The sequence below is a fragment of the Myotis lucifugus genome, unplaced genomic scaffold (assembly GCF_000147115.1).
Source record: "Myotis lucifugus unplaced genomic scaffold, Myoluc2.0 scaffold_104, whole genome shotgun sequence".
Taxonomy (NCBI): Eukaryota; Metazoa; Chordata; class Mammalia; order Chiroptera; family Vespertilionidae; genus Myotis; species Myotis lucifugus.
In genome coordinates this window covers 3,681,426-3,701,482 of record NW_005871152.1, presented here as the reverse complement: position 1 = coordinate 3,701,482, position 20,057 = coordinate 3,681,426, and the positions used below count along the sequence as shown (strand labels likewise).

At 36.7% G+C, this 20,057-nt stretch overlaps 1 protein-coding gene across 1 annotated transcript in view; it reads left to right on the top strand.

The window, feature by feature from the left end:
- SESN3 (sestrin 3) overlaps positions 1–20,057 on the top strand; it is a 61,862-nt gene that overhangs the window by 21,922 nt on the left and 19,883 nt on the right. Inside the window, exons 2-5 of the mRNA XM_014459171.2 lie at positions 12,839–12,904; positions 15,454–15,651; positions 17,326–17,508; positions 18,450–18,497. Of these exons, the coding sequence (XP_014314657.1) occupies positions 12,839–12,904; positions 15,454–15,651; positions 17,326–17,508; positions 18,450–18,497 (495 nt within the window). The remainder of the gene's footprint in view (positions 1–12,838; positions 12,905–15,453; positions 15,652–17,325; positions 17,509–18,449; positions 18,498–20,057) is intronic.

Here is a 20,057-nt window from a genome sequence, read left to right as displayed (position 1 = left end):
ATAACCAATGGACACAGACAGAGGTTGGGGGTTGTGAGGGCATGTGCTGGGGAATGGGGGCAGCTGGGGAGAGGTCAATGGGGGAGAAAGGAGACTTATGTAATACTTTAAACAATAAAAAATTTAAATTAACAAAAAAGACTGTATAAATTTAATGAATTTATCAAATATATAACTTGAACATTGCATGTTAACCTACAGGTGTTATCAATTAGAACGTGCACATAGGACAAGATGGTTATTTTATGAAATTATTTTATTTTACAGTTAATATTTACTTTCTAGGGGTTTTTGTAATCTTTACCCGAGGATATGTTTATTCTTATTGATTCTTTTTCTTTTCTTTTAAATATATTTTTATTGATTTCAGAGAGAAAGGGAGAGGGAAAGAGAGAGAGAAATATCAATGATGAAAGAAAATCATTAATTGGCTGCCTCCTGCATGCCTCCTACTGGGGATCAAGCCCATACCCCGGGCATGTGCCCTGACCAGGAATCGAACTGTGACCTCCTGGTTCATAGGTTGACACTCAACCACTGAGTCACACCAGTTGGGCTGATTTTTTGTTTTAGAGAGAGGCAGAGAGAGAGAGAAACATCGATAAGCTTCCTCTTGTACATGCCCTGACCAAGGGTCTAACCCTCAACCTATGTGCCCTGAGCAGGAATCAAACCTGAGACCTTTTAGTGTATAGGATGATGCTCCAAGTAACAGCCACTCTGCCAGGGCTACCTTCTAGGATTTTTGAACAATAAAAAGGTATACAGCATGGCTGGTGTGGCTCATTGGTTGAGCATCAACCCATGAACCAAGAAGAGATTGGTTTAATTCCTGGTTAGGTCACATGCCTGGGTTGCAGGCTGGATTCCCAATAAGGGGAGTGGAGAGTACAGGAGGCGGCTGATCAGTGTTTCTCTCTCGTCCATGTTTCTATCTCTCAATTCCTCTCCCTTCCTCTATTTCAAAAAAATCAATAAAGTCATACTTTTAAAAAAACGTATAGAGAATATGCCCTAGTTTTTAGAGAGCATAATGTGTGGTTGGAGAGAAAGATGTTTTCTAAATAATTGTGAAGGGAGGTAAAAATAAAAAATATATACCCTTTTGACTTTTTATAAGGATTCATAGGTTATTATTTGTCTTTAACAACTGTGAAGGCATGAAAAAAATTTCAGTCATCCAAATAAATATGCTACTATATAGAAAAGAATGGTAGTTAAATATTAAATACTTATTTTTAAGGTCAAGAGATGTAATCTTGATGACTTTCTACATTTTAATGATTTTTTAAATTTAAATTTTAATTATTGAAAATGATCATCTGCTCATTAGAGTATATATAACCAATTATTTTATAAATGTGTGTTTCTCACTTAAATGGCTTTATTTTCCAAATTGGTTTTCTATTTAAAATTTTCAGCATCATTTGTTGAGCAAAATACTGAATTAAGAGACTTCTGTGAGCCAACTAATAGTTTTCTTACATCTAATGTACTGTATAAATCTTTTCTTTAACTTGGTAGATAATGTTTAAGCATTTTTACTAGTTACATTTATGAACTAGTTTACATTTTATGAATTCAGTGTTATGTAATCCTAATAATAGCAAATACCTATGTAGTAAATAATACACTCCTGTTTTAAGAGCTTTACAGGTATTAACTCATATAATAGTCTCACTAGCCTCTTGTTTACCCCATTGGTAAGCTCCCTCTTTCTAACTTTGGGCCATGAGGTGGTCAAACACAACATTCAACACTGAACAGATAAGATCCACAGTTTATTAGTTACATAGACTCACAGGAAAAGAAAACACGCAGGGCTATATTGAGGTTGCACTCAGGAATGAACAATTGGGGCTGTGGGAGAGAGGCTTTGTAGCATGATGAGGGTGAGTTACCCCAGGTTCCTGTGGGAAGCTATATTGGCTTGTTTGAATAATTTCATGGGCTGGTAGGGAACCAAAACCTGCTACTTGAGGATAAACAGGAATTTTATCTGGTCCTTCTGATGATAAAGAGGATTGTTTGGTCAGGGGGCCTTCTCTGCATGAGCAGATTGGGGAGGGGAACTTACAATTAGATATTCTGAGATTCTCCCAATTTTATAAGATGTCAAGGCAGCACATGATATTGACATTAACAAAATAAAAAAACTATTTGCTATCTGGAATGCAGAAGTCTGTTGGTACATTAAAAGTATTATTTGCCAACTAAATTCTGCTGATTAAATAGTCACATGTCTATTCAAACTGTTATTTTAAATAATCTTATTTACATTATGGGTACGAGTAATAACTTTGGTAGGTTCACTTCTGCTCTTGATCATAGCATGCAGTCACCGTTGGATTAGTCTTTAAATTCTCTAAAAACCATCAGTTGGACTGGTTTTATTGATTTGGAAATGTACCTTGTCATGTGAACTTAGTCACTTAGGTCTTGAACCACTCATATAATTGTGCTGAAAGCACTCAGAGTTGTTCCTGCTGTAATACACTCATCTTAGTGGAAAGATAGTTTGGAGTGCAACTAGAGAAACTAAAATGCTTTGCTTTAGAAAGTAAAATTAGGCTTTGAAGGGCTGGTGATAAAAACTCATGGGGAGGAGCTAGAGCTTTAACCTTTGCTATTTGGATACTTCCTTTGGGAGTCCAGCTGCCATACTTGGAGGAAGCAAAAGCGGCCCACGTGGAGAAGCGAGGCACGCCAGTCAACAACCAGCACCTAGTGCCAGTATTTGAGTGAGGCATCTTGACCCAGCAGCCAACTCCTATGCTCTGATCATTGTATACATGTTTGGTATACTGATGATCATATGGCTCTTCTTTTAGAAGAGAAAATTGTACTTTTTGGGGATTGCATTCTAATGAAGAAGCAGTTGTATTTGAAAACCTACTTGAACCCCCTAAAAAGAATTATTGAAAATTAAAACTCGGTAATATATACAGGCCTAGTACTCCTTAATGCTGAAGCTAAAATTCTATAATACATTTTTAATAGAACTATCTGAGAACAATAGTCCATACATTATTTTGTGAGGACTTTGAAAAATTATTTACAATAATAGATTATAACGATTTTTATTCTTATAAAGATTAACAAGACTACTCATTATTTTCATAAAATCGTTTATCATTATCCCTTGATTTATTTGGGGGATAAAAACTAGAGAAGGAAGAAAATCATTAAGTAACAGATCCTTAAAAGAAATGTTTATTGTTAATTTATTTACTTTTTTAGAATATTATGTTTTCTTAACTAGATCATTTATAGAGGACATAGAGTATACAACATTGAAAAGAACCTTAGATATATTTAAAATTAAAGTCATTCGGTTCTAAAAATGTATAAATTATATAATAGATATCTATAATATGGGTTATTTTTTAATCTTGGTTTTATAACATTTTACCAAAAATTCAAATCTAAGTTTATCAATTTACTAATAGACTAAGTAAAGTGGTTATTTAAAAATAATATTTTAAACTAGTATAATTAATGAGAAAATTAAAGCATTTTAGTTATTTTGCTTCTGAAAACTTTTCTACCAGCATTTACAAACTCACAGCATTTCACATTAACCAGAAAATGTTAATCTACTTATATAAAAACCATGGGTGGTATTCATCACGACCACAACCGCCTCGACCAAGCGGAAGGAAGTCAGTCCTGTAGGGGGTGTCTTGGCAACGGCTGCGCCCTCCCCCAAGCTGTTTCCCGGAGCTATTTCCTGTAAGGGCAGGGTTTGAGGCAGGAACCCACCCTGGGAGTGTGGAGGCATATCTTTATAAAGTGTGCCACGCCAGCACGGCCAGGGGTGAACCTGAGTGGGGGCGGCTGAAAGGCTTAGAAAATACAGACAAGAGAATGAAAGCCGGGTCTCGGTGGGACACTCTTCTCTGAAAGACAGCGACCACACCCACAGCCATGCCTTTATTTTATAACAGATGCTATGTGACAAAGTAAGGGCCTGACCAAGATGTTTACAACATTCTCCTGGATTTCAATCCTACTCAACTACATGCACCTGAACTCTATCAAGCCTACATCACTCAGGCACGTGGAGCCACGTGTTCAGACCATAGGTTCAAGCTTACAACTACAGCTGTTGGCTATAATTGTGCTGGGAGGGCCCTGCCCTCCAAGCTGGGACTTGCATGTGGCAATGAGAGGACTGTGCCCTCTCATCAGTCCAAGGCTTGAACCTGTCCAAAACACTGTAGCGGCTCCCCACAATAAAGTTTTAATTCTGTTTCTTTGTTACTAATGTTGTGGCCCCACCCCATAACAAAGAAACAATTTCTGGAGGATGAGGCCCAGGAATCAGGATTTTAAAAAGATTCCCAGGTGATTCTAATGTGCAGCCAAGGTTGAGAACCAATGCTATAGATAATATTAAAAATATATCTAAACGTGCAATTCTTTGTCCAAAAAATGAGCATGTTCAAAAATTAAATGAAGAAAATTTGGATATACTCAATGGAGATTTTCACACATATTTGAGTGATGATTCCATTGATTCCACAGATGATGCTGAAAAGGAAAATGTTCCCATTGAATTTCTTAATAGTATTACTCCTTCGGGAATGCCATGTCATAAATTAAAATTGAAAGTGGGTGCAATCATCATGCTATTGAGAAACCTCAATAGTAAATGGGGTCTTTGTAATGGTACCAGATTTATCAAAAGATTAAGACCTAACATTATCAAAGCTGAAGTATTAACAGGATCTGCAGAGGGAGAGGCTGTTCTGATTCCAAGAATTAATTTGTCCCCATCTGACACTGGCCTTCCACTTAAATTGATTCGACAACGGTTTCCCGTGATGCCAGCATTCGTGATGACTATTAATAAATCACAAGGACAAACTCTAGACAGAGTAGGCATATTCCTACCTGAACCCGTTTTTGCACATGGTCAGTTATATGTTGCTTTCTCTCGAGTTTGAAGAGCATGTGATGTTACAGTTAAAGTTCTAAGTACTTCATCACAAGGGAAATTAGTCAAGCACTCTGAAAGTGTTTTCACTCTTAATGTGGTGTACAGGGAGATATTAGAATAAGTTTAATCACTTTATCAGTCATTGTTTGCATCACTGTTGTTTTTATATCATGTTTTTGTTGTTGTCATATCATGTTTTTATATCATGCCTCTGTTGTTGTTATATCCTTTTGTTACTGTTTATTTATTAATAAATTTATATATATTTTCATATACATTTTACTAATTTCCTTTCATCTCTCACACTTCTATTATAGAGAAAGGGCAAATAGCAATATTAAAGTATCTCTGCTAATTAATTCCCTTTTTTAAAAAAATATATTTTATTGATTTTTTACAGAGAGGAAGGGAGTGGGATAGAGAGTTAGAAACATCGATGAGAGAGAAACATCGATCAGCTGCCTCCTGCACACTCCCCACTGGGGATGTGCCCGCAACCAAGGTACATGCCCTTGACTGGAATCGAACCTGGGACCCTTGAGTCTGCAGGCCGATGCTCTATCCACTGAGCCAAACCGGTTAGGGCAATTAATTCCCTTTTAATGTGCACGAATTTTGTGCACCAGGCTACTAGTAAATTCATAAGCTTTGATATTTTAATGAATAGAATGTGTTTTTTACTTTTCCATTTTTAATGAAATAAACTGAAGAAAAGTAAAATTAAGTTTAATAATTTATTTGAAAGTATTTAGTAGCTTTAAATGCAGCAATTATTTTTGGCATTCGGCATTTTCAGGGCAAGTAATTTACTGATTACATCTAAAGACATAATTTTAAGAATTTGTAACTTGTAAGTTTCTTAATTTTCTATTGAGATTAATTTATATAAAGTGATCTGGTAAATTGTTTAGCTGATAAGTGTCAAAATAAGCAATTTTCTAAATATAATTTATCTTTATCCTTTTAGTGTTTTGGTTTCCAGCAGATAATTAGGCATACTCTCAACTGATGTATTTCAAGCGTAACTTCTTTCAGCTATAACGTATCTGAAAAAAGATACTTCCCTTATGGTAGCATTCTTGAGATCAACCTTGAAAAATATCTCTTAGAACATACAGAACTGACATGTAGAAAGTAACAGTTCTTATTATATAGTTACAATTTTTTCTTGATTGAAATTATGAGATTTCTTACTTATTTGAATTTTTAGTTATTTGAACATTGTCATCAAATTAAGACAAGATCCCAGCCGGTGTGCTCAGTGGTTGAGCATCAACCCATGAACCAGGGCCCATGCTCAGGTTTTGAGCTCAATCCTCAGTCAATCAATGGAAGCAGCCAATCAATGATTATCTCTCATCATTGATGTTTCTATCTCTCTCTCTCCCTCTTCCTTCCTCTCTCTGAAACCAATAAAAACATATTTTAAAAAATTAAGACTGAAGAATAGTATCTTCTCCAACTTGCCTTTGTAGTTCATTTATTTTACTGTGTTTTTTTTTCAGTTTTAGTATTCAAATCAATTTTTATATCTATGAAGTAAGCTTAGTACATGTTTATTGTGCTTATTTTACTCCTGAATTTTTAGCCATTTTGTATCTTTTCATCAGCCCAGTAACTAGAATCAGGACTGATAATGCTATGGAGCAATGCTGTACCATAGAACCTTTGGCGATGATGGAAAAATTTTAGATTTGCATTGTCCATCATGGTACCCAGCAGCCACATGTGACTATGGCACCTTTGAAATGTAACTAGTGCAATTGAGACACTAAATTTTTAACTTTAATGTTAATCATCTTAAATTTAAATAGCTACATGTGACTAGTAGCTACTGTAAATGGACTATGCAGCTAAAAAAGCCTCAAGGGCTTACTTGTTAGTTTTGGATTTTCATAGAAACAAAACAAGGCTTATGATTCAAAAGCCGTTGTACAAGATTCAGCACTAGTATGACCAAAGTCATTTGTTCCCCAGAATAAGATATTAGCTTTATACTAAACTAAGAGAGGAGGATATGGCAGTGTTGTTCTTCAGAACCAGTGCAGCAGCAGGTTATTTCACTTACAGAACAACCCTTCAATTATTCTATTAGAGTGGCATCTGTGGAGAAAATACAGCTATTCCAGTTTGGGGTGTTTTGTTTTACATTAGGGAAAATTAGCAGGAGAAAAATAAAAAGACCTTATTTTGTTTTGTGCTTTGGATTTTTTACATTTTTTATGTGTTGTCTTCTCAAAGCCTCCAAACGAGGGAAAGCCAAGACCTAATATTGATATTATTCTCAGTTGTGAGAGGAAAACTCTTATGGTTGAAGGGTCTGTTGAAAGGATGACAAAGATTTAGTTAGGGAAGAGCAATGATAGGATTTGGCAACTGTTTGAATGCAGACTCCTAGGATAAAGAGTCAAGGATAGCTGTAAATTGGAGCCAGGGTAACTGAGGTGGGGGGTTGAGGGGAGTGATTTTATAACTTATAGAGGAGAGTAAGCAGGAATAGCTGGTTTGGGGTAGCAGATTAGTTTTAGATATGTTGATTTGAAGGTGCTAGTATTACAAACAGATGATGTCACAGGCAGTTCAGAATGCCCAAAGCCAGACCAAAAGGCTGAGCTCCTAGATGGATGTAAAAGATGCAGGGGTCAGTTGTATGGCTTGCTCATTTTCATATCACACATCCCTTTTTTCTACTCTCTTCTCCCAATATAGTGACTGTCACACAATTCAGTAGAATTTTGTTTGTGCAATAAAAGATGTAAGCCATGGAAGAAACACTTGAGAGAATGACTCTTGAAAGAAACATAGGGAACGACTAGGAAAAGTATGAAAGTGGACGAAGAAGTGGAGTGGGTGGTTCGGTGCTGTGGAAGCCCGGCAAGGGGAGAGTTGCACAGGAAGAGGCAGATCTGAATTGTGTTGGGAGGTGAGGAAGGCTGGTGATTACACAGCATCTCAGCTGGGATCTGAAGAGTGTGCTTACATGAAAAGCAGGAAGTAGTGGTTGTCCAGGGCTGAGGGGTGAGGGAAATGAGGAGTTGTTCAGTGGTGTAAAATTGCAGTTAGGAAGATGAAAAAATCCTAAACATCTGTTGTACAACACTGTTTACAGTAAAGAATACTGTACTGTACACTAAATTGTTAAGAAGGTAGACCTCATGTGTTTTTTACCATCATAGTTTAAAGGGACAAAAGAGGGGAGAAATTCCTTGATATTTTTCTGGAGACTGTAATGTGAGCAGAAATTGAGACAAGGATTCTTTGGAACTGATTTTTTTTTGTCTTTGCCCCTGCATTGCTCCTGTCTGGATTCACTCTTAGTTTGGTTGAGAGGATTTCTGCAATTACATTAAAATGCTTGGTTATGGGATTGAGTAGGAGTAACCATCAAAGCAATAACTCTGCAGAGCAGTCATTTAACATTTCAGAAAGGCATTAAAATGCCTGAAGATGTGAATTTAAAAATAAGTGTCTTAGAGCAGCCCTCGCTGGTAGAACCTTCTGCGATGCCAGATGGAATCATCTGCACTCTCCTGTACAGTAGCCATAGCCACATGTGGCTGTTGGGCACTTGAATTGTGACTAGCGTGATTGAGAAACTGCATTTTTAACTTTATTTAATTTTAATTCATTTAAATTTAGTCACATGTGGCTGATTACTACCATATAAAGTAACACAGGTCAAGAGACTTCAGACAAGCTAGTTGGGGTATGAATGAAGTAGAAATTCAGTCCTTTTATTTCAAATCCAAAACATTTTGGATTTGAAATAAAAGCTGAAGAAAGGAGACCAGAACTTCACCTTATGGTTTTAAAGTGAATCTTTTGGATATGATGCAATCCTATTTCTTTTGTGTTTGATCTTATCAGCTTTAAAAAGTTGATAGAAGCCGAAACCGGTTTGGCTCAGTGGATAGAGCGTCGGCCTGCGGACTCAAAGGTCCCGGGTTCGATTCCGGTCAAGGGCATGTACCTGGGTTGCGGGCACATCCCCAGTGGGAGATGTGCAGGAGGCAGCTGATCGATGTTTCTCTCTCATCGATGTTTCTGACTCTCTATCTCTCTACCTTCCTCTCTGTAAAAAAATCAATAAAATATATTTTAAAAAAAAAAAAAGTTGATAGAAAGTATGTGGAGAAAAGAAACTTTCAGTAAAATGAGTTTACAGTAGAATTTATTAGCTGCTTTGGTCATTTTTAAAATTTTGTTTTTCACCTTCATATAAATATCCAAAGCAACCAACTGACAGAATTGTAGAGTCCTCACCAGAAAAGGTGCTCCTTATACAGAAGCAGGAGCTAGACTGATCTTTCCAGTAGTGATGCCATTTCAAAAATGCAACTGAGGAGAAGGGTACTGATGGTGAAACTTAAAAATGTTAGTTTTTCCTTCTCTTCAGTGTCTAAACAACTCTTAGGTCAGGCATATTCTCTCTCCCTGGGCTATTGCAGTAACTTCCCAGCTGTTTTTGTGCCTGTGTGTATGTGTGTGGGGGGGGCATTGTTTTGTGTGTGTGTGTGTGTGTGTGTGTGTGTGTGTGTGTGTGTGTGTGTCAGACCCAGGGGCTACATCACCCCCAGAATTATATTATTGAAAACAGATCTCGTCCACAGATATGCTTAAGAAATTTTACCTCAAATCAGTTTATAATAAAAAGTTTCGCACACATTTTTGGATATTGTTTTTCACTTTTGTAGTTAATGGGTTAAGTGGACATTTACTCAGCTGAAGGAAATAAACTTGGTAAAATTTTTTTAAAAATTTTTATTTATTGATTTGAGAGAGAGATCAATTTGTTGCTCCACTGATTGAACCTGTAACCTTGGCATATCTGGATGACACTAACCAACTGAGCTACCCAGGCAGGGCGGTAAAACATTTTTTGTTAGTATATTGGCAACAAGAACTTTAACTATATTTACAGTCCAAACCCCAATAAATTCACATCTGGGAATCTTCCTAAAGAAACTAGCCTAAATACCACAAAATATGCCCCCAAAAACTCTTTGTACAGAGATATTTAGGATAGCATTATTTTTAATAGTGAAAACTGTACACAACTTTGATATTCAACAATAGGGAAATAAAGTAAGTTGTAAATGCTAAAATTAATGTCTTCCCACATCACTTTGTGTATGCATCCACTATGGAACATATCATATGCTATATGCAGTTAGTTGCATGCAGTTCTGCCGATCTAACCATTCTTTGTGTCCCTATTGTGCCTAGCACAGTGTAAATGTTTAATAGTTTGCTGAATAAATGAATGTTGACACAAATGAAATTTTGTTTCAGTTGCTTATTAATTGGTTAAAACTAAGAGATGTTATATTCTTTTGAGTGCAGTAACTTTCAGTAATCTGAAAATGAATTTCAGATGCAAACATCTCTTATTCCAGAAAATACTATCGTAAGCAAAATAACAATTTCAAACATTTAAAGGTAAGTTTAAATGTGTGTGTATCATATAGTGATTTTTTTAATAAACAAATCATCTTAGTAGTAAATCATTCTGCATCTCCAAATTCCCTTTGTACACTTTTATTTCTTCTCCCTGTATTTTTATGAATTTTATGTATTTTTATAAATGTAATTAAAAGAGTCCACTTACCTTCCTATTGGCATTTTTCTCCTCAAACCTATGATTTGTCCTCAGAATCAGTTTCTCTGACTTCATTGTTTATTTGAAATGATCAGTTGTAAGGGAAATTGCTTTTTACATACTAGTGTAAATTAGGCTATATTAAATCGAGAGTATTTAAGTTTTTACTTTCTATAACTTCCAGAGAGTAGCAAAGGGAAGAAATCTGTTATTTTCTTTGAAGTTATTTTTCTGGGTAAATCTTGATTATGGTTGATGTAGGCAAGAAATGCCAATATTTAAAATTTGAAATTATTTATTTTTACATGGAGTCCTCTAATGTACTTGACCAGTAAATTGAGATATATTTGCCATCACTTTATAAATATAACATAGATGATGCCTAGTTCTGAGTATGTAGCAGTTTAAGATTATCATTATTAAATATATTTATTTCTATAGAACCCTGAAATTTGATGATGAATTTGTGCCAAACTCATCAGGTCAGGGACCTTATCTGTTTTGTTCATCACCCTGTGATTAAAGATCTGATTAAGCTCTTTAAAAAAATCATTGAATGCCTGCCTGCCTACTTTTGCCAACTTGTATGGTGACTGCTTCCTAATAAAGTAAGGGATTAAAGCCACTATTTTGTGTTTGGTAGGCTGTTTGTAAGGAACAAAAAGACTCAGATTACTTTGTGCAGAGCTCAAGAAGGAGGGAGGAAGGGAGAGAAGAGAGCTATGATTAGGTTTTGCTTTCTCTAGTGAATCCATGGAAACTAGTGGTTTTCTCTTTAGAAGCAGGCATGATTGATGCTTACTCTGGTGCCTCTTCATTATTCTCTCTTTGCTCCTGCTTCTGAGTGCTATTTGTTCCTCTTCTCCATCAGGTTACATTGCTTTCCTACAACTCCAGTACTCTAGAGTGCCTTCTAGTGTTCTGGAATCCTACTGCTCCAGCTAATTACCCTCAGCTATTTAGGCAGAACTCTTTCACCAAGGCACCCATGGGCTGCAGGTCAGCTTCCATGTTTATTGGTCTAGTCCAGCGATTTTCAACCGCTGTTCCGCAAGAATTCTTAAAACATATAATACCTGACTATTTCATCCAGAACACTGACTTCTTTTCCTCAGATTGTCAGGAAAAAAAAATGACAATAGCCATCCAATGTGAATGAAATCAATATACCTTTCTTTTGTTGTCAGATCAGCAAAATACATTTTTTGGTGTGCTGCAGAATTTTAGTAATTAGTTTATGTGTGCCAAAAGATAAAAAAAGGTTGAAAATCGCTGCTTAGCCAGCTGTGGCCATGGGAAAGAGATATTGCCATCCTCAGATAAGAAATATCACCTGGAGCTACCTCCTCAATTTAGACGCTTCCTGAGGAGGGCTTAGTGACAGCGAAAGCTTAATTTACTCTTTTCCGGTTCCCATGCTCTGTAATTTCCCACTCAGTGTTTATAATCTTTATAAACCATAGCACAGTCCCTATTTTTATATTACGGTTTTGGAGGACTTCTTTTTCAGAACTTTAAAATATTATTTGTATTATAGAAAATTAAGTGGGCATTTCTCCAATCTCTTCTCCTGCCTAAGAAGAACTTCAAAGCCGGAAGGCCTCCCTTGACTATTTCTGCTCTTCCACATGCCTATGGAGAAGGAAGTTAGTCCCTGATTGGAATTTTTGTGGCTTACAGATAACCACACTTAAATGGGGATCTAACAGATCAACATGTCATTGGCAATCTACCAGTTGTTAATACTAAATAGAATAGCAAGTGTCACAATAAGCATTGTTGTGTTCTCCTGTTTCTTAGGTTAAATTAACTTCTACTTCTCCAAGTTTTACATTTTTCTTACTTAAACCCTCAAAACTTTATCTTTGATATAATTATTCCTATTTTATTTTTAAAAACCACGCAGGTCAAGTCATTCATTGCTTTGGGGAGTTGCATGGAATTTAATTCTTTGAATTTAAACTTTCCTTTAGCTTTCAATTTGAGGTACTGTTAGGCAGGTTTTTATTATAGAGGCTGATAGTTTTCATTCATGTCAGCTATGGACTAAAAGTCTATGGCGCTGTGGAATGTGCCTAAGGAAGTGACATTTTGGGAGCCTACTGTGCACGCAGCATTGGTTAGGAGCTGGCCCCATTATCTTATTCATACAGTGGCCCTATGGTTTTTGTTGATCTGAGACCTAATACTGATTTTACATAATTCTGTTTTAGTACTTTAGCAATAAGCATGCACCAGTGTAACTTTCTTAGAAATTCTGTCGCCACTAATACATACAACTTCTCTTTTAACAACAGGATAAAAGGATCAGAGTGTCTCAGCCCTTGACAAGAGGACCAAGTGCCTTTATTCCAGAGAAGGAAGTAAGTTTATTTGTCATAAAATACATGACAGTCTGATAAATAGTAATTATATCAAAGAATATCTCCATTTTTTAATATGGAAATAAACATGTGTTTTGCTCGTTTCTTATTTACATGTCAGAAAACTACGGAGATATTTTCTTTTCAAGTTCACTTAAAATATTGTATGTGTAATAATCTGCCTAAAATAATCGTTATTATTAGTAAGATTAGAAACAAATTTTAACATGTTTGATTTCAAATATAACTTTTCTGAGCAAAGCAGCTAACAGTCATAAAATTTAATATTAATCTGAAGGTTTTAGGTTTTAAAATGGCCACTGTCATGTTGATTATAGGTTACATAAATGTTAAGAAAGGATATTTTGAAATGAAAAAGTAAGTTTCCCAACTAAACCTGTTAAGTTTCCTTATTAAACCAGTTATTAAACAAAACATGGTATTACATCACTAGTAGTTATTCTTTTCATTTGTTTCTAAGTCTTGATTGTACAAAATGCTACAGAGTCTCTGATAAAATCTGTACCTTTGGTGAGGGTGGGGAGTCAAGGTGGGGAATGCAAGAAGGAAAGATTGTAAAATGACACAAAGGAGATTAAAATCAGGACAGGATTTGTGTCTGTTGTGTAGGTGTGCATCTCTATGAGGATCACAGCAATGTGCAGGACCTTCTAGATTCCTAGATGCCTCTCAGATACACGTAGGCTAAGAAACGTTTGGGAACCACTAATAAAGGAGTTTTTCTCTGCTTCAAGGGGTTATTAACTCATATTGAATATGGTTATATATACTGATTCACTATGTATTGCAAAGATAGCATTTATCTCAAAGCATCAACATAATCCCATATTGTTCTGAAATTAGTCAACAAATATTTATAGAGCATCTATTTTGTGCCAGGCATTGTCTTAATGGATGAGTAGAATTCAAATAAGACAGTCTAGGTCATTGCCAAAATCATCAGTTCCTTTACCTTCATTTCACTTTTTTAGTGACCTTGCAATTTAAATGAAAGATAGCAGTAATGTTTTAGGGGCTCAGTGACTATAGCTGACCTAGGAGGTGGCCATGCATTAAGAAACTGCTGTGCTAGCACCTAGTTCCCTCATATAGCATAGGTGTTACATATAAAGACTTCCTGAAAGAATCACTTTCACAGTATATATTTGAAGATAATCTGATCTGCAAAAGCTATCACTGTTTTCAGGATCTATTGCATTATATCAATCATTTGTTAATGTATGTTAGATTTCAGTTTAACAGAAGAAACTTCTGCTGGAACAAATACCTGGTATACTATCCCTAATTATATGTAGTTTATCAGGATCCTATTATTTTTAACAATCATCTTGGTCCCTATAGTTAACAAAATGGGGGAAATGGGTAAATGAACATATATTTTGGCTTTCTAATGAGCTAAAGTGAAATTGCTTTTTTACACCATTGTAATTAGCATTTCTTTGCAATTTACACTTTTCAAACATTATATTTCCTTTGGGATTAAATTTTTCTGTCAGTAGTGCCTTTTATATAACTTACTTTAAGAGGAGACTGTGGAGCCAGCCCTGTAAATTAACAGGGTTTCTTACGAGCAGTGTGGGTCTTTAAGAGATCTGTTTCCAGAGCAGGCTCTGCTAATCATGAGGTGCATGAGTTTAAATTTAATCTTGAATTTAATACAAGGAATACATTCTTCTTAAGTCTAGAACTCTAACTCTAAAATCAGTAAGTAATGAACCAGTACTAGAAATAGCATCTCATGCCTATTCATTCCCACAGAGCTGGGTCCTTCTACAAGGTGCTAATAAGCTCTTTACACCTTCCAAGCCAATTCTTGGTGTGATGCCCAACCTGTCATTGTGTATAAAATTATAATACAAAAAACCTATTTTTGAGTAAGCTCTATCGATTCCCTAGGATGGAGGATGTCCATTTTAATAACTTACCTTGATTTTATAATTAACATCATAGTCTCAAAATAGGAACGACAGTATTTTCATGTTATTAATTTTTCAATTAACACTTTCCCATAAATTATCATATTTTCCTTTGTCCCTAAAAAGGATTTCAGAAGGCCCCTTTATGATTTTGAAAAACAAAAACAAAGGATCAGACTGAAAATATTTGTCTAAAGATAATGTGATTAAATAACTTCATAGGCTATTGACATAAAATTATAGATGTATATAATCAAATGCCACTATTTTGCCTCAGCACAAATTGGTGTGACAATGGCCACGCATGTGGGCCCTGAAATATTTGCCTTATGTTCCTGGCAAAGCAGATGGAAGCTTCTTTTCTCCGATTTCATAGCTGTGTGTGCAATGTTTGATAATTTGACATTTGTTGTTTAATAAATGATGGTACCAGAGCCAAAAATGAGTGGTGCTTTCTTTTTACTTCTGTTTCCCATATGAGCAACTGTGTAATTCCAGCATCTGTTAATATCAAAAGAACATTCATTTGCTTCAATAGTGGCATAATTTATGTAAACCAAGGATGTGTTTACTTCTCAATAATTATCTTGTTTTGGGTTTCTTGGTTGTAAGGTTGCTCAAGCAAACACAGCAGATGAACGTACTAACTTTCTTGTGGAAGAATACTCTACATCCGGTCGTCTGGACAACATCACCCAGGTCATGAGTCTGCACACTCAGTACCTGGAGTCTTTCCTGCGGAGCCAGTTCTACATGCTGCGCATGGACGGCCCCCTTCCTCTACCACACAGGCACTACATCGCAATAATGGTGATGCTGCGCTCACTTCTTTCTTCTTCCCTCTAGCATTATGAGTGTGGGTGTGTAGAACGAAGTATAATTGTAAGGACTTAAGAATTCAAGAAGGCTGTGGCCTTTTGGATACCAGGTCCCTTGGGTACATTCTGAATGCTTTAAACCACTTAATGTACTGAAAATTTCTCATTTAATTTTCACTAAAATGATTTTCTATACTTACTCTCTTACGATTAAAGATGCTTGTAGGGGCCAAAGTAATATTCCACAGGTTTTGTTTTTGCTCTTGATATCTTGTTTTTATTATTAGTATAAAACCAGTTTGTGACATTTTATTTAGTCATTTTATACATGAAAATAATTACTATTTTGGCTAAGAGGAAAGTACCAGTCTGCACCAATGGAGACTCTGGAGAAGAGAAGAATTCTTAAGTGAATGATAATACTTTTAAGTATAGTACTTGGCACTAGTTAACTAGTTAATGTTTGTGGGAGAGAATTATAAATTGGGTTATTAGGCAGCAGGAATGAGAAGGGTAGAAAGAAGCAGTGCTACAGTTGAACTATTACCAGAGAAAAAGAGGAATGAATGTGATGCAAGTGCTTTATATTTGGAGATTTAGACCAGCTGGGCTGGCAGAGCTAGCAGAGATGGCCAGGACTTAGCAGATTGGTTTTACCAGGTTTACTTTGATTGTCTTGTTTATGCTCTCACTGAAGTTTTAAACCAACACAAAAGGCAGCATTCTGTGTTTTATTGAATGATGAACTTGACTAAGAATATAATTTTAGCTTAAGGTTTTGATGACAGTAAGGCTGAAAACAGACTTAGAATGGTCATAAACTAAGAAAGAAATAAGATATAGAAAACAGAAATAATAAAACAACACTGTTTTACTGAGGAGCGCTGAGGAAAGGAGCTGCAATAGTTTGCTGTGTGTGGGTTTATCTAGTTTTCAGTGTCATGGCTGATTTTGGCTGTATAGGAGGGAAAGGGTCAGTGATCTTCAGTTTCTGCTCAGTGGTGTGCACAGATAAGACTGATGTCACAGTTCTACCAAAGGCAATAAGACAGTGGTTCTCAACCTTTTGGCCCTTTAAATACAGTTCCTCATGTTGTGACCCAACCATAAAATTATTTTCGTTGCTACTTCATAACTGTAATGTTGCTACTGTTATGAATCGTAATGTAAATATCTGATATACAGGATGGTCTTAGGCAACCCCTGTGAAAGGGTCGTTCGACCGCCAAAGGGGTCGCGACCCACAGGTTGAGAACCGCTGCAATAAGAGAATTACCCAAATTAGAATGCATTCTGAATTGGTAGAATACAAGTTAATGAGATTTTATTGTTTTAAATAGACTACAGTTGATGTAATTTACCATAATGAAACAAACATGTACTTTCTTCACAAAATAAGAAAGTGGCTTTTAAGTTGACTGGCACCAACTTCTAGATGAGGAAGTAATTGGCTTTGTGTGACAATTCATGTGCTTATACAAGTGTCAGCTTCCTGTATTGATTCAAGAATCTGGCCTCATTGTGATGAAAGTTTTAGAAGGAGGAATATTCTGTAAAATAAGGATTACTGGCTATAAAAATGATTAATTCCATCTAGATTTTTGTTTAGAAATAGTAGAATAAGACTCTACCATGACTTTTTATCAACTAACTCTTTGTGTTTTAGGCTGCAGCTAGACATCAGTGTTCTTACCTAATAAACATGCATGTGGATGAATTCCTAAAGACCGGAGGTATCGCTGAGTGGTTGAATGGTTTGAAATATGTACCACAAAGACTGAAAAACCTTAATGAAATAAATAAGCTGCTAGCACACCGACCCTGGCTGATCACGAAAGAGCACATTCAGGTACTGGATGTTTCTTTAAAATAAAAAAGATATTTACTAATGATTCCAACTGAGTAATTTTCTAGTTAAGTATTTTGCTTAAGACTCAATTTTTAAAAGTTGCATATATTAGGAACTTGAAAAATAAAATATTAATATATGTAGAAAAATAAATTTAGGAAGTCAGTGGGTTTACTATAAGTATGAATGACTGCTTCTCTTTGAGTAATTAATAATTAGCTTGCACAAGTGCATTGAGTGGCTGTGAGAAAAGCAGTGGGCAGAAGAAAGAAAATACACAGGCATGATAGGATACCTGGGGTCTAGTCTCTCCTCTGCTCCTCACAAGGTTGTGACCTTCAGTAAATTAACTTCTATGGGCCTCAGTAGTTCCCCTGCTATAAAATAAGGGGCCTAGATTCCATGAGTTCTAAGCTCTTTTCCAGTTCTAACATTTAATCATTTTAAGATTTTCACGGAATGGTTTTGCAAATAAGAAGTGATTTGCCAGGTGGTGTGTGAATGTTTAAATGCCTGTGATGGCATTTAGAGTTGTGATGGACTAAGCACTTGTATTTCAAAAGTACCTTTCATCAAAGGCCAGCAGGGTGAGGTGGTTATAGAATATTCTTAACACTGTGTGGGGCACTTAATAACTAATAAATAGGAGCAATCATCTAAATTATTGTCAATACAAGCCTAAGGCATTTAAAGTCTCTGCTTCTAATGCATTGAGATGTCCTTTTAAAAAAATATTACTAGATTACATTTTTGTTAGTTATTTGCCCAGTTATACTCACTTAGTTTTTGTCAATCTGTATACGCTCAGATTTCAATTACCTGTTTGGGAATCTCTGAAGAACAATGTTGTCCTGATGCTTATGTTCTGGTTTTGCAATATGTTCGTTAGATAAAGGAGTCACTCATTATTTTTATGTCACATGTTAATTACTTTGTGTCAGAAACTGGTGGGTCTAAAAGGATGGACACTGCCCTTGGGCCTGCTTGGAGTCTAGAGGAAGAGAGACAGTGATGACAGCATTAATAGCATATGAATGTGTGAGTAAAGAGAATTGATCCCCAGGTTTCATGAAAGAGGTCACATTTGAGCTACATCTTGAAGAATAAGGGGGAGTTTTGGAATAGAAGAGGACATTCCAGACCGAGAGCAGAGTATCTACACTAATAAAAGACAAAGATGCTAATTGACTGTACCTTCACTACATCCATCAGCCAATCAGAAGAGTATGCAAATTAACCCAACAAAGATGGCCGTTAAATTTGCATACTGCAGGCGGGGCAGGACAGCGCAATCTGCCGCCGCCCGCCGCCATCCGGGCCTCCTGTGTGCGACCCGGGGTGGCGGGCGGGGCAGCGCAATCAGCCACCCGCCCCACCGCCATCCGGGCCTGCCATCTGCGACCCGGGGAGGCAGGGCAGGCACTGCGGGATCGGGCCTGCCATCTGCTACCCGTGGAGCCGGGCCTAAGCCAGCAGGTGGTTATCTCCTGAGGGGTCCCAGACTGTGAGAGGGCACAGGTCAGGCTGAGGGATACCCCCCGCCCCCCCGCCAGTGCACAAATTTTTGTGCACCAGGCCTCTAGTAGAATATTATGATATGCTGAAAAAGTACTTAGCAGCTTTAGGTTACTGAAGTGGAGGAGTGGTTATGTGCAGTGGGGACAGGGGATGGAAAGAATTGGGATCCTATTGTATGACCCAATGAATACTGTGTTAAAGAATTTGTGTTTTACCCTCAGAAAGGTATGGTACCTCACAGAGTGCACAAAACAGTCCTTCAAAATGTTAGAAAATGTGTATGTGTATTCATATGTCATTCTTTTATAATTTTTGTTTCATAATAGTATTATAGTACATGTATATAACTATAAAATTTTGTAAATATATATTAATTTGTAAATAAATGTATTATCAGAGGTAGGCTTCCAATTGTTACTGATAGAAATATATGTGCTCAAAAGAGCTTAGAAATCACTATGATAGAGAGTCAAGAATCATTAAGGTTTCGAGCTGAGTTGCAATATGAGTATATTTGTTGATGCAGAAGATAAATTATAGATGGTACAGACTAGAAGCAGGGAGGCCAGTCATAAAACAGTTGCAATAATCCACCTGAGAGATTACCTTTTTTAAATTCATAGGCAGATGAAGAGGAGGGATCAGTATACAGTTATTCTGCATAAGAATAAGCAGGACTTAGTGACTGGCAGAATGTGAGGATGAAAAAGGAAGTGGGGTAGGAGAACCATTTTAAGGTTCTACCTTCCTGACTGGGCAAAAGGCAATGGCTTGAGCAGGAGATAACACACAGGCCTGAGAACAGGAGATTGTGGCATCCATGTGGTGATATCCAGCTACTGGAGGAGCTGCAGGTCTGTAACTCAAGATAAAGGATAGAGAAGAAATAAAATTGGATAGTTATTTACAGACTAGAGGCCCAGTGCACGAATTCGTGCACAGGTGGGGTCCCTCGGCCTAGCCGGCGATTGAAGCCAATCGGGCCGGCGGGCTGGGGGGAGAGACTGCGGGAGGTTGCCCGGCCGTGGGAG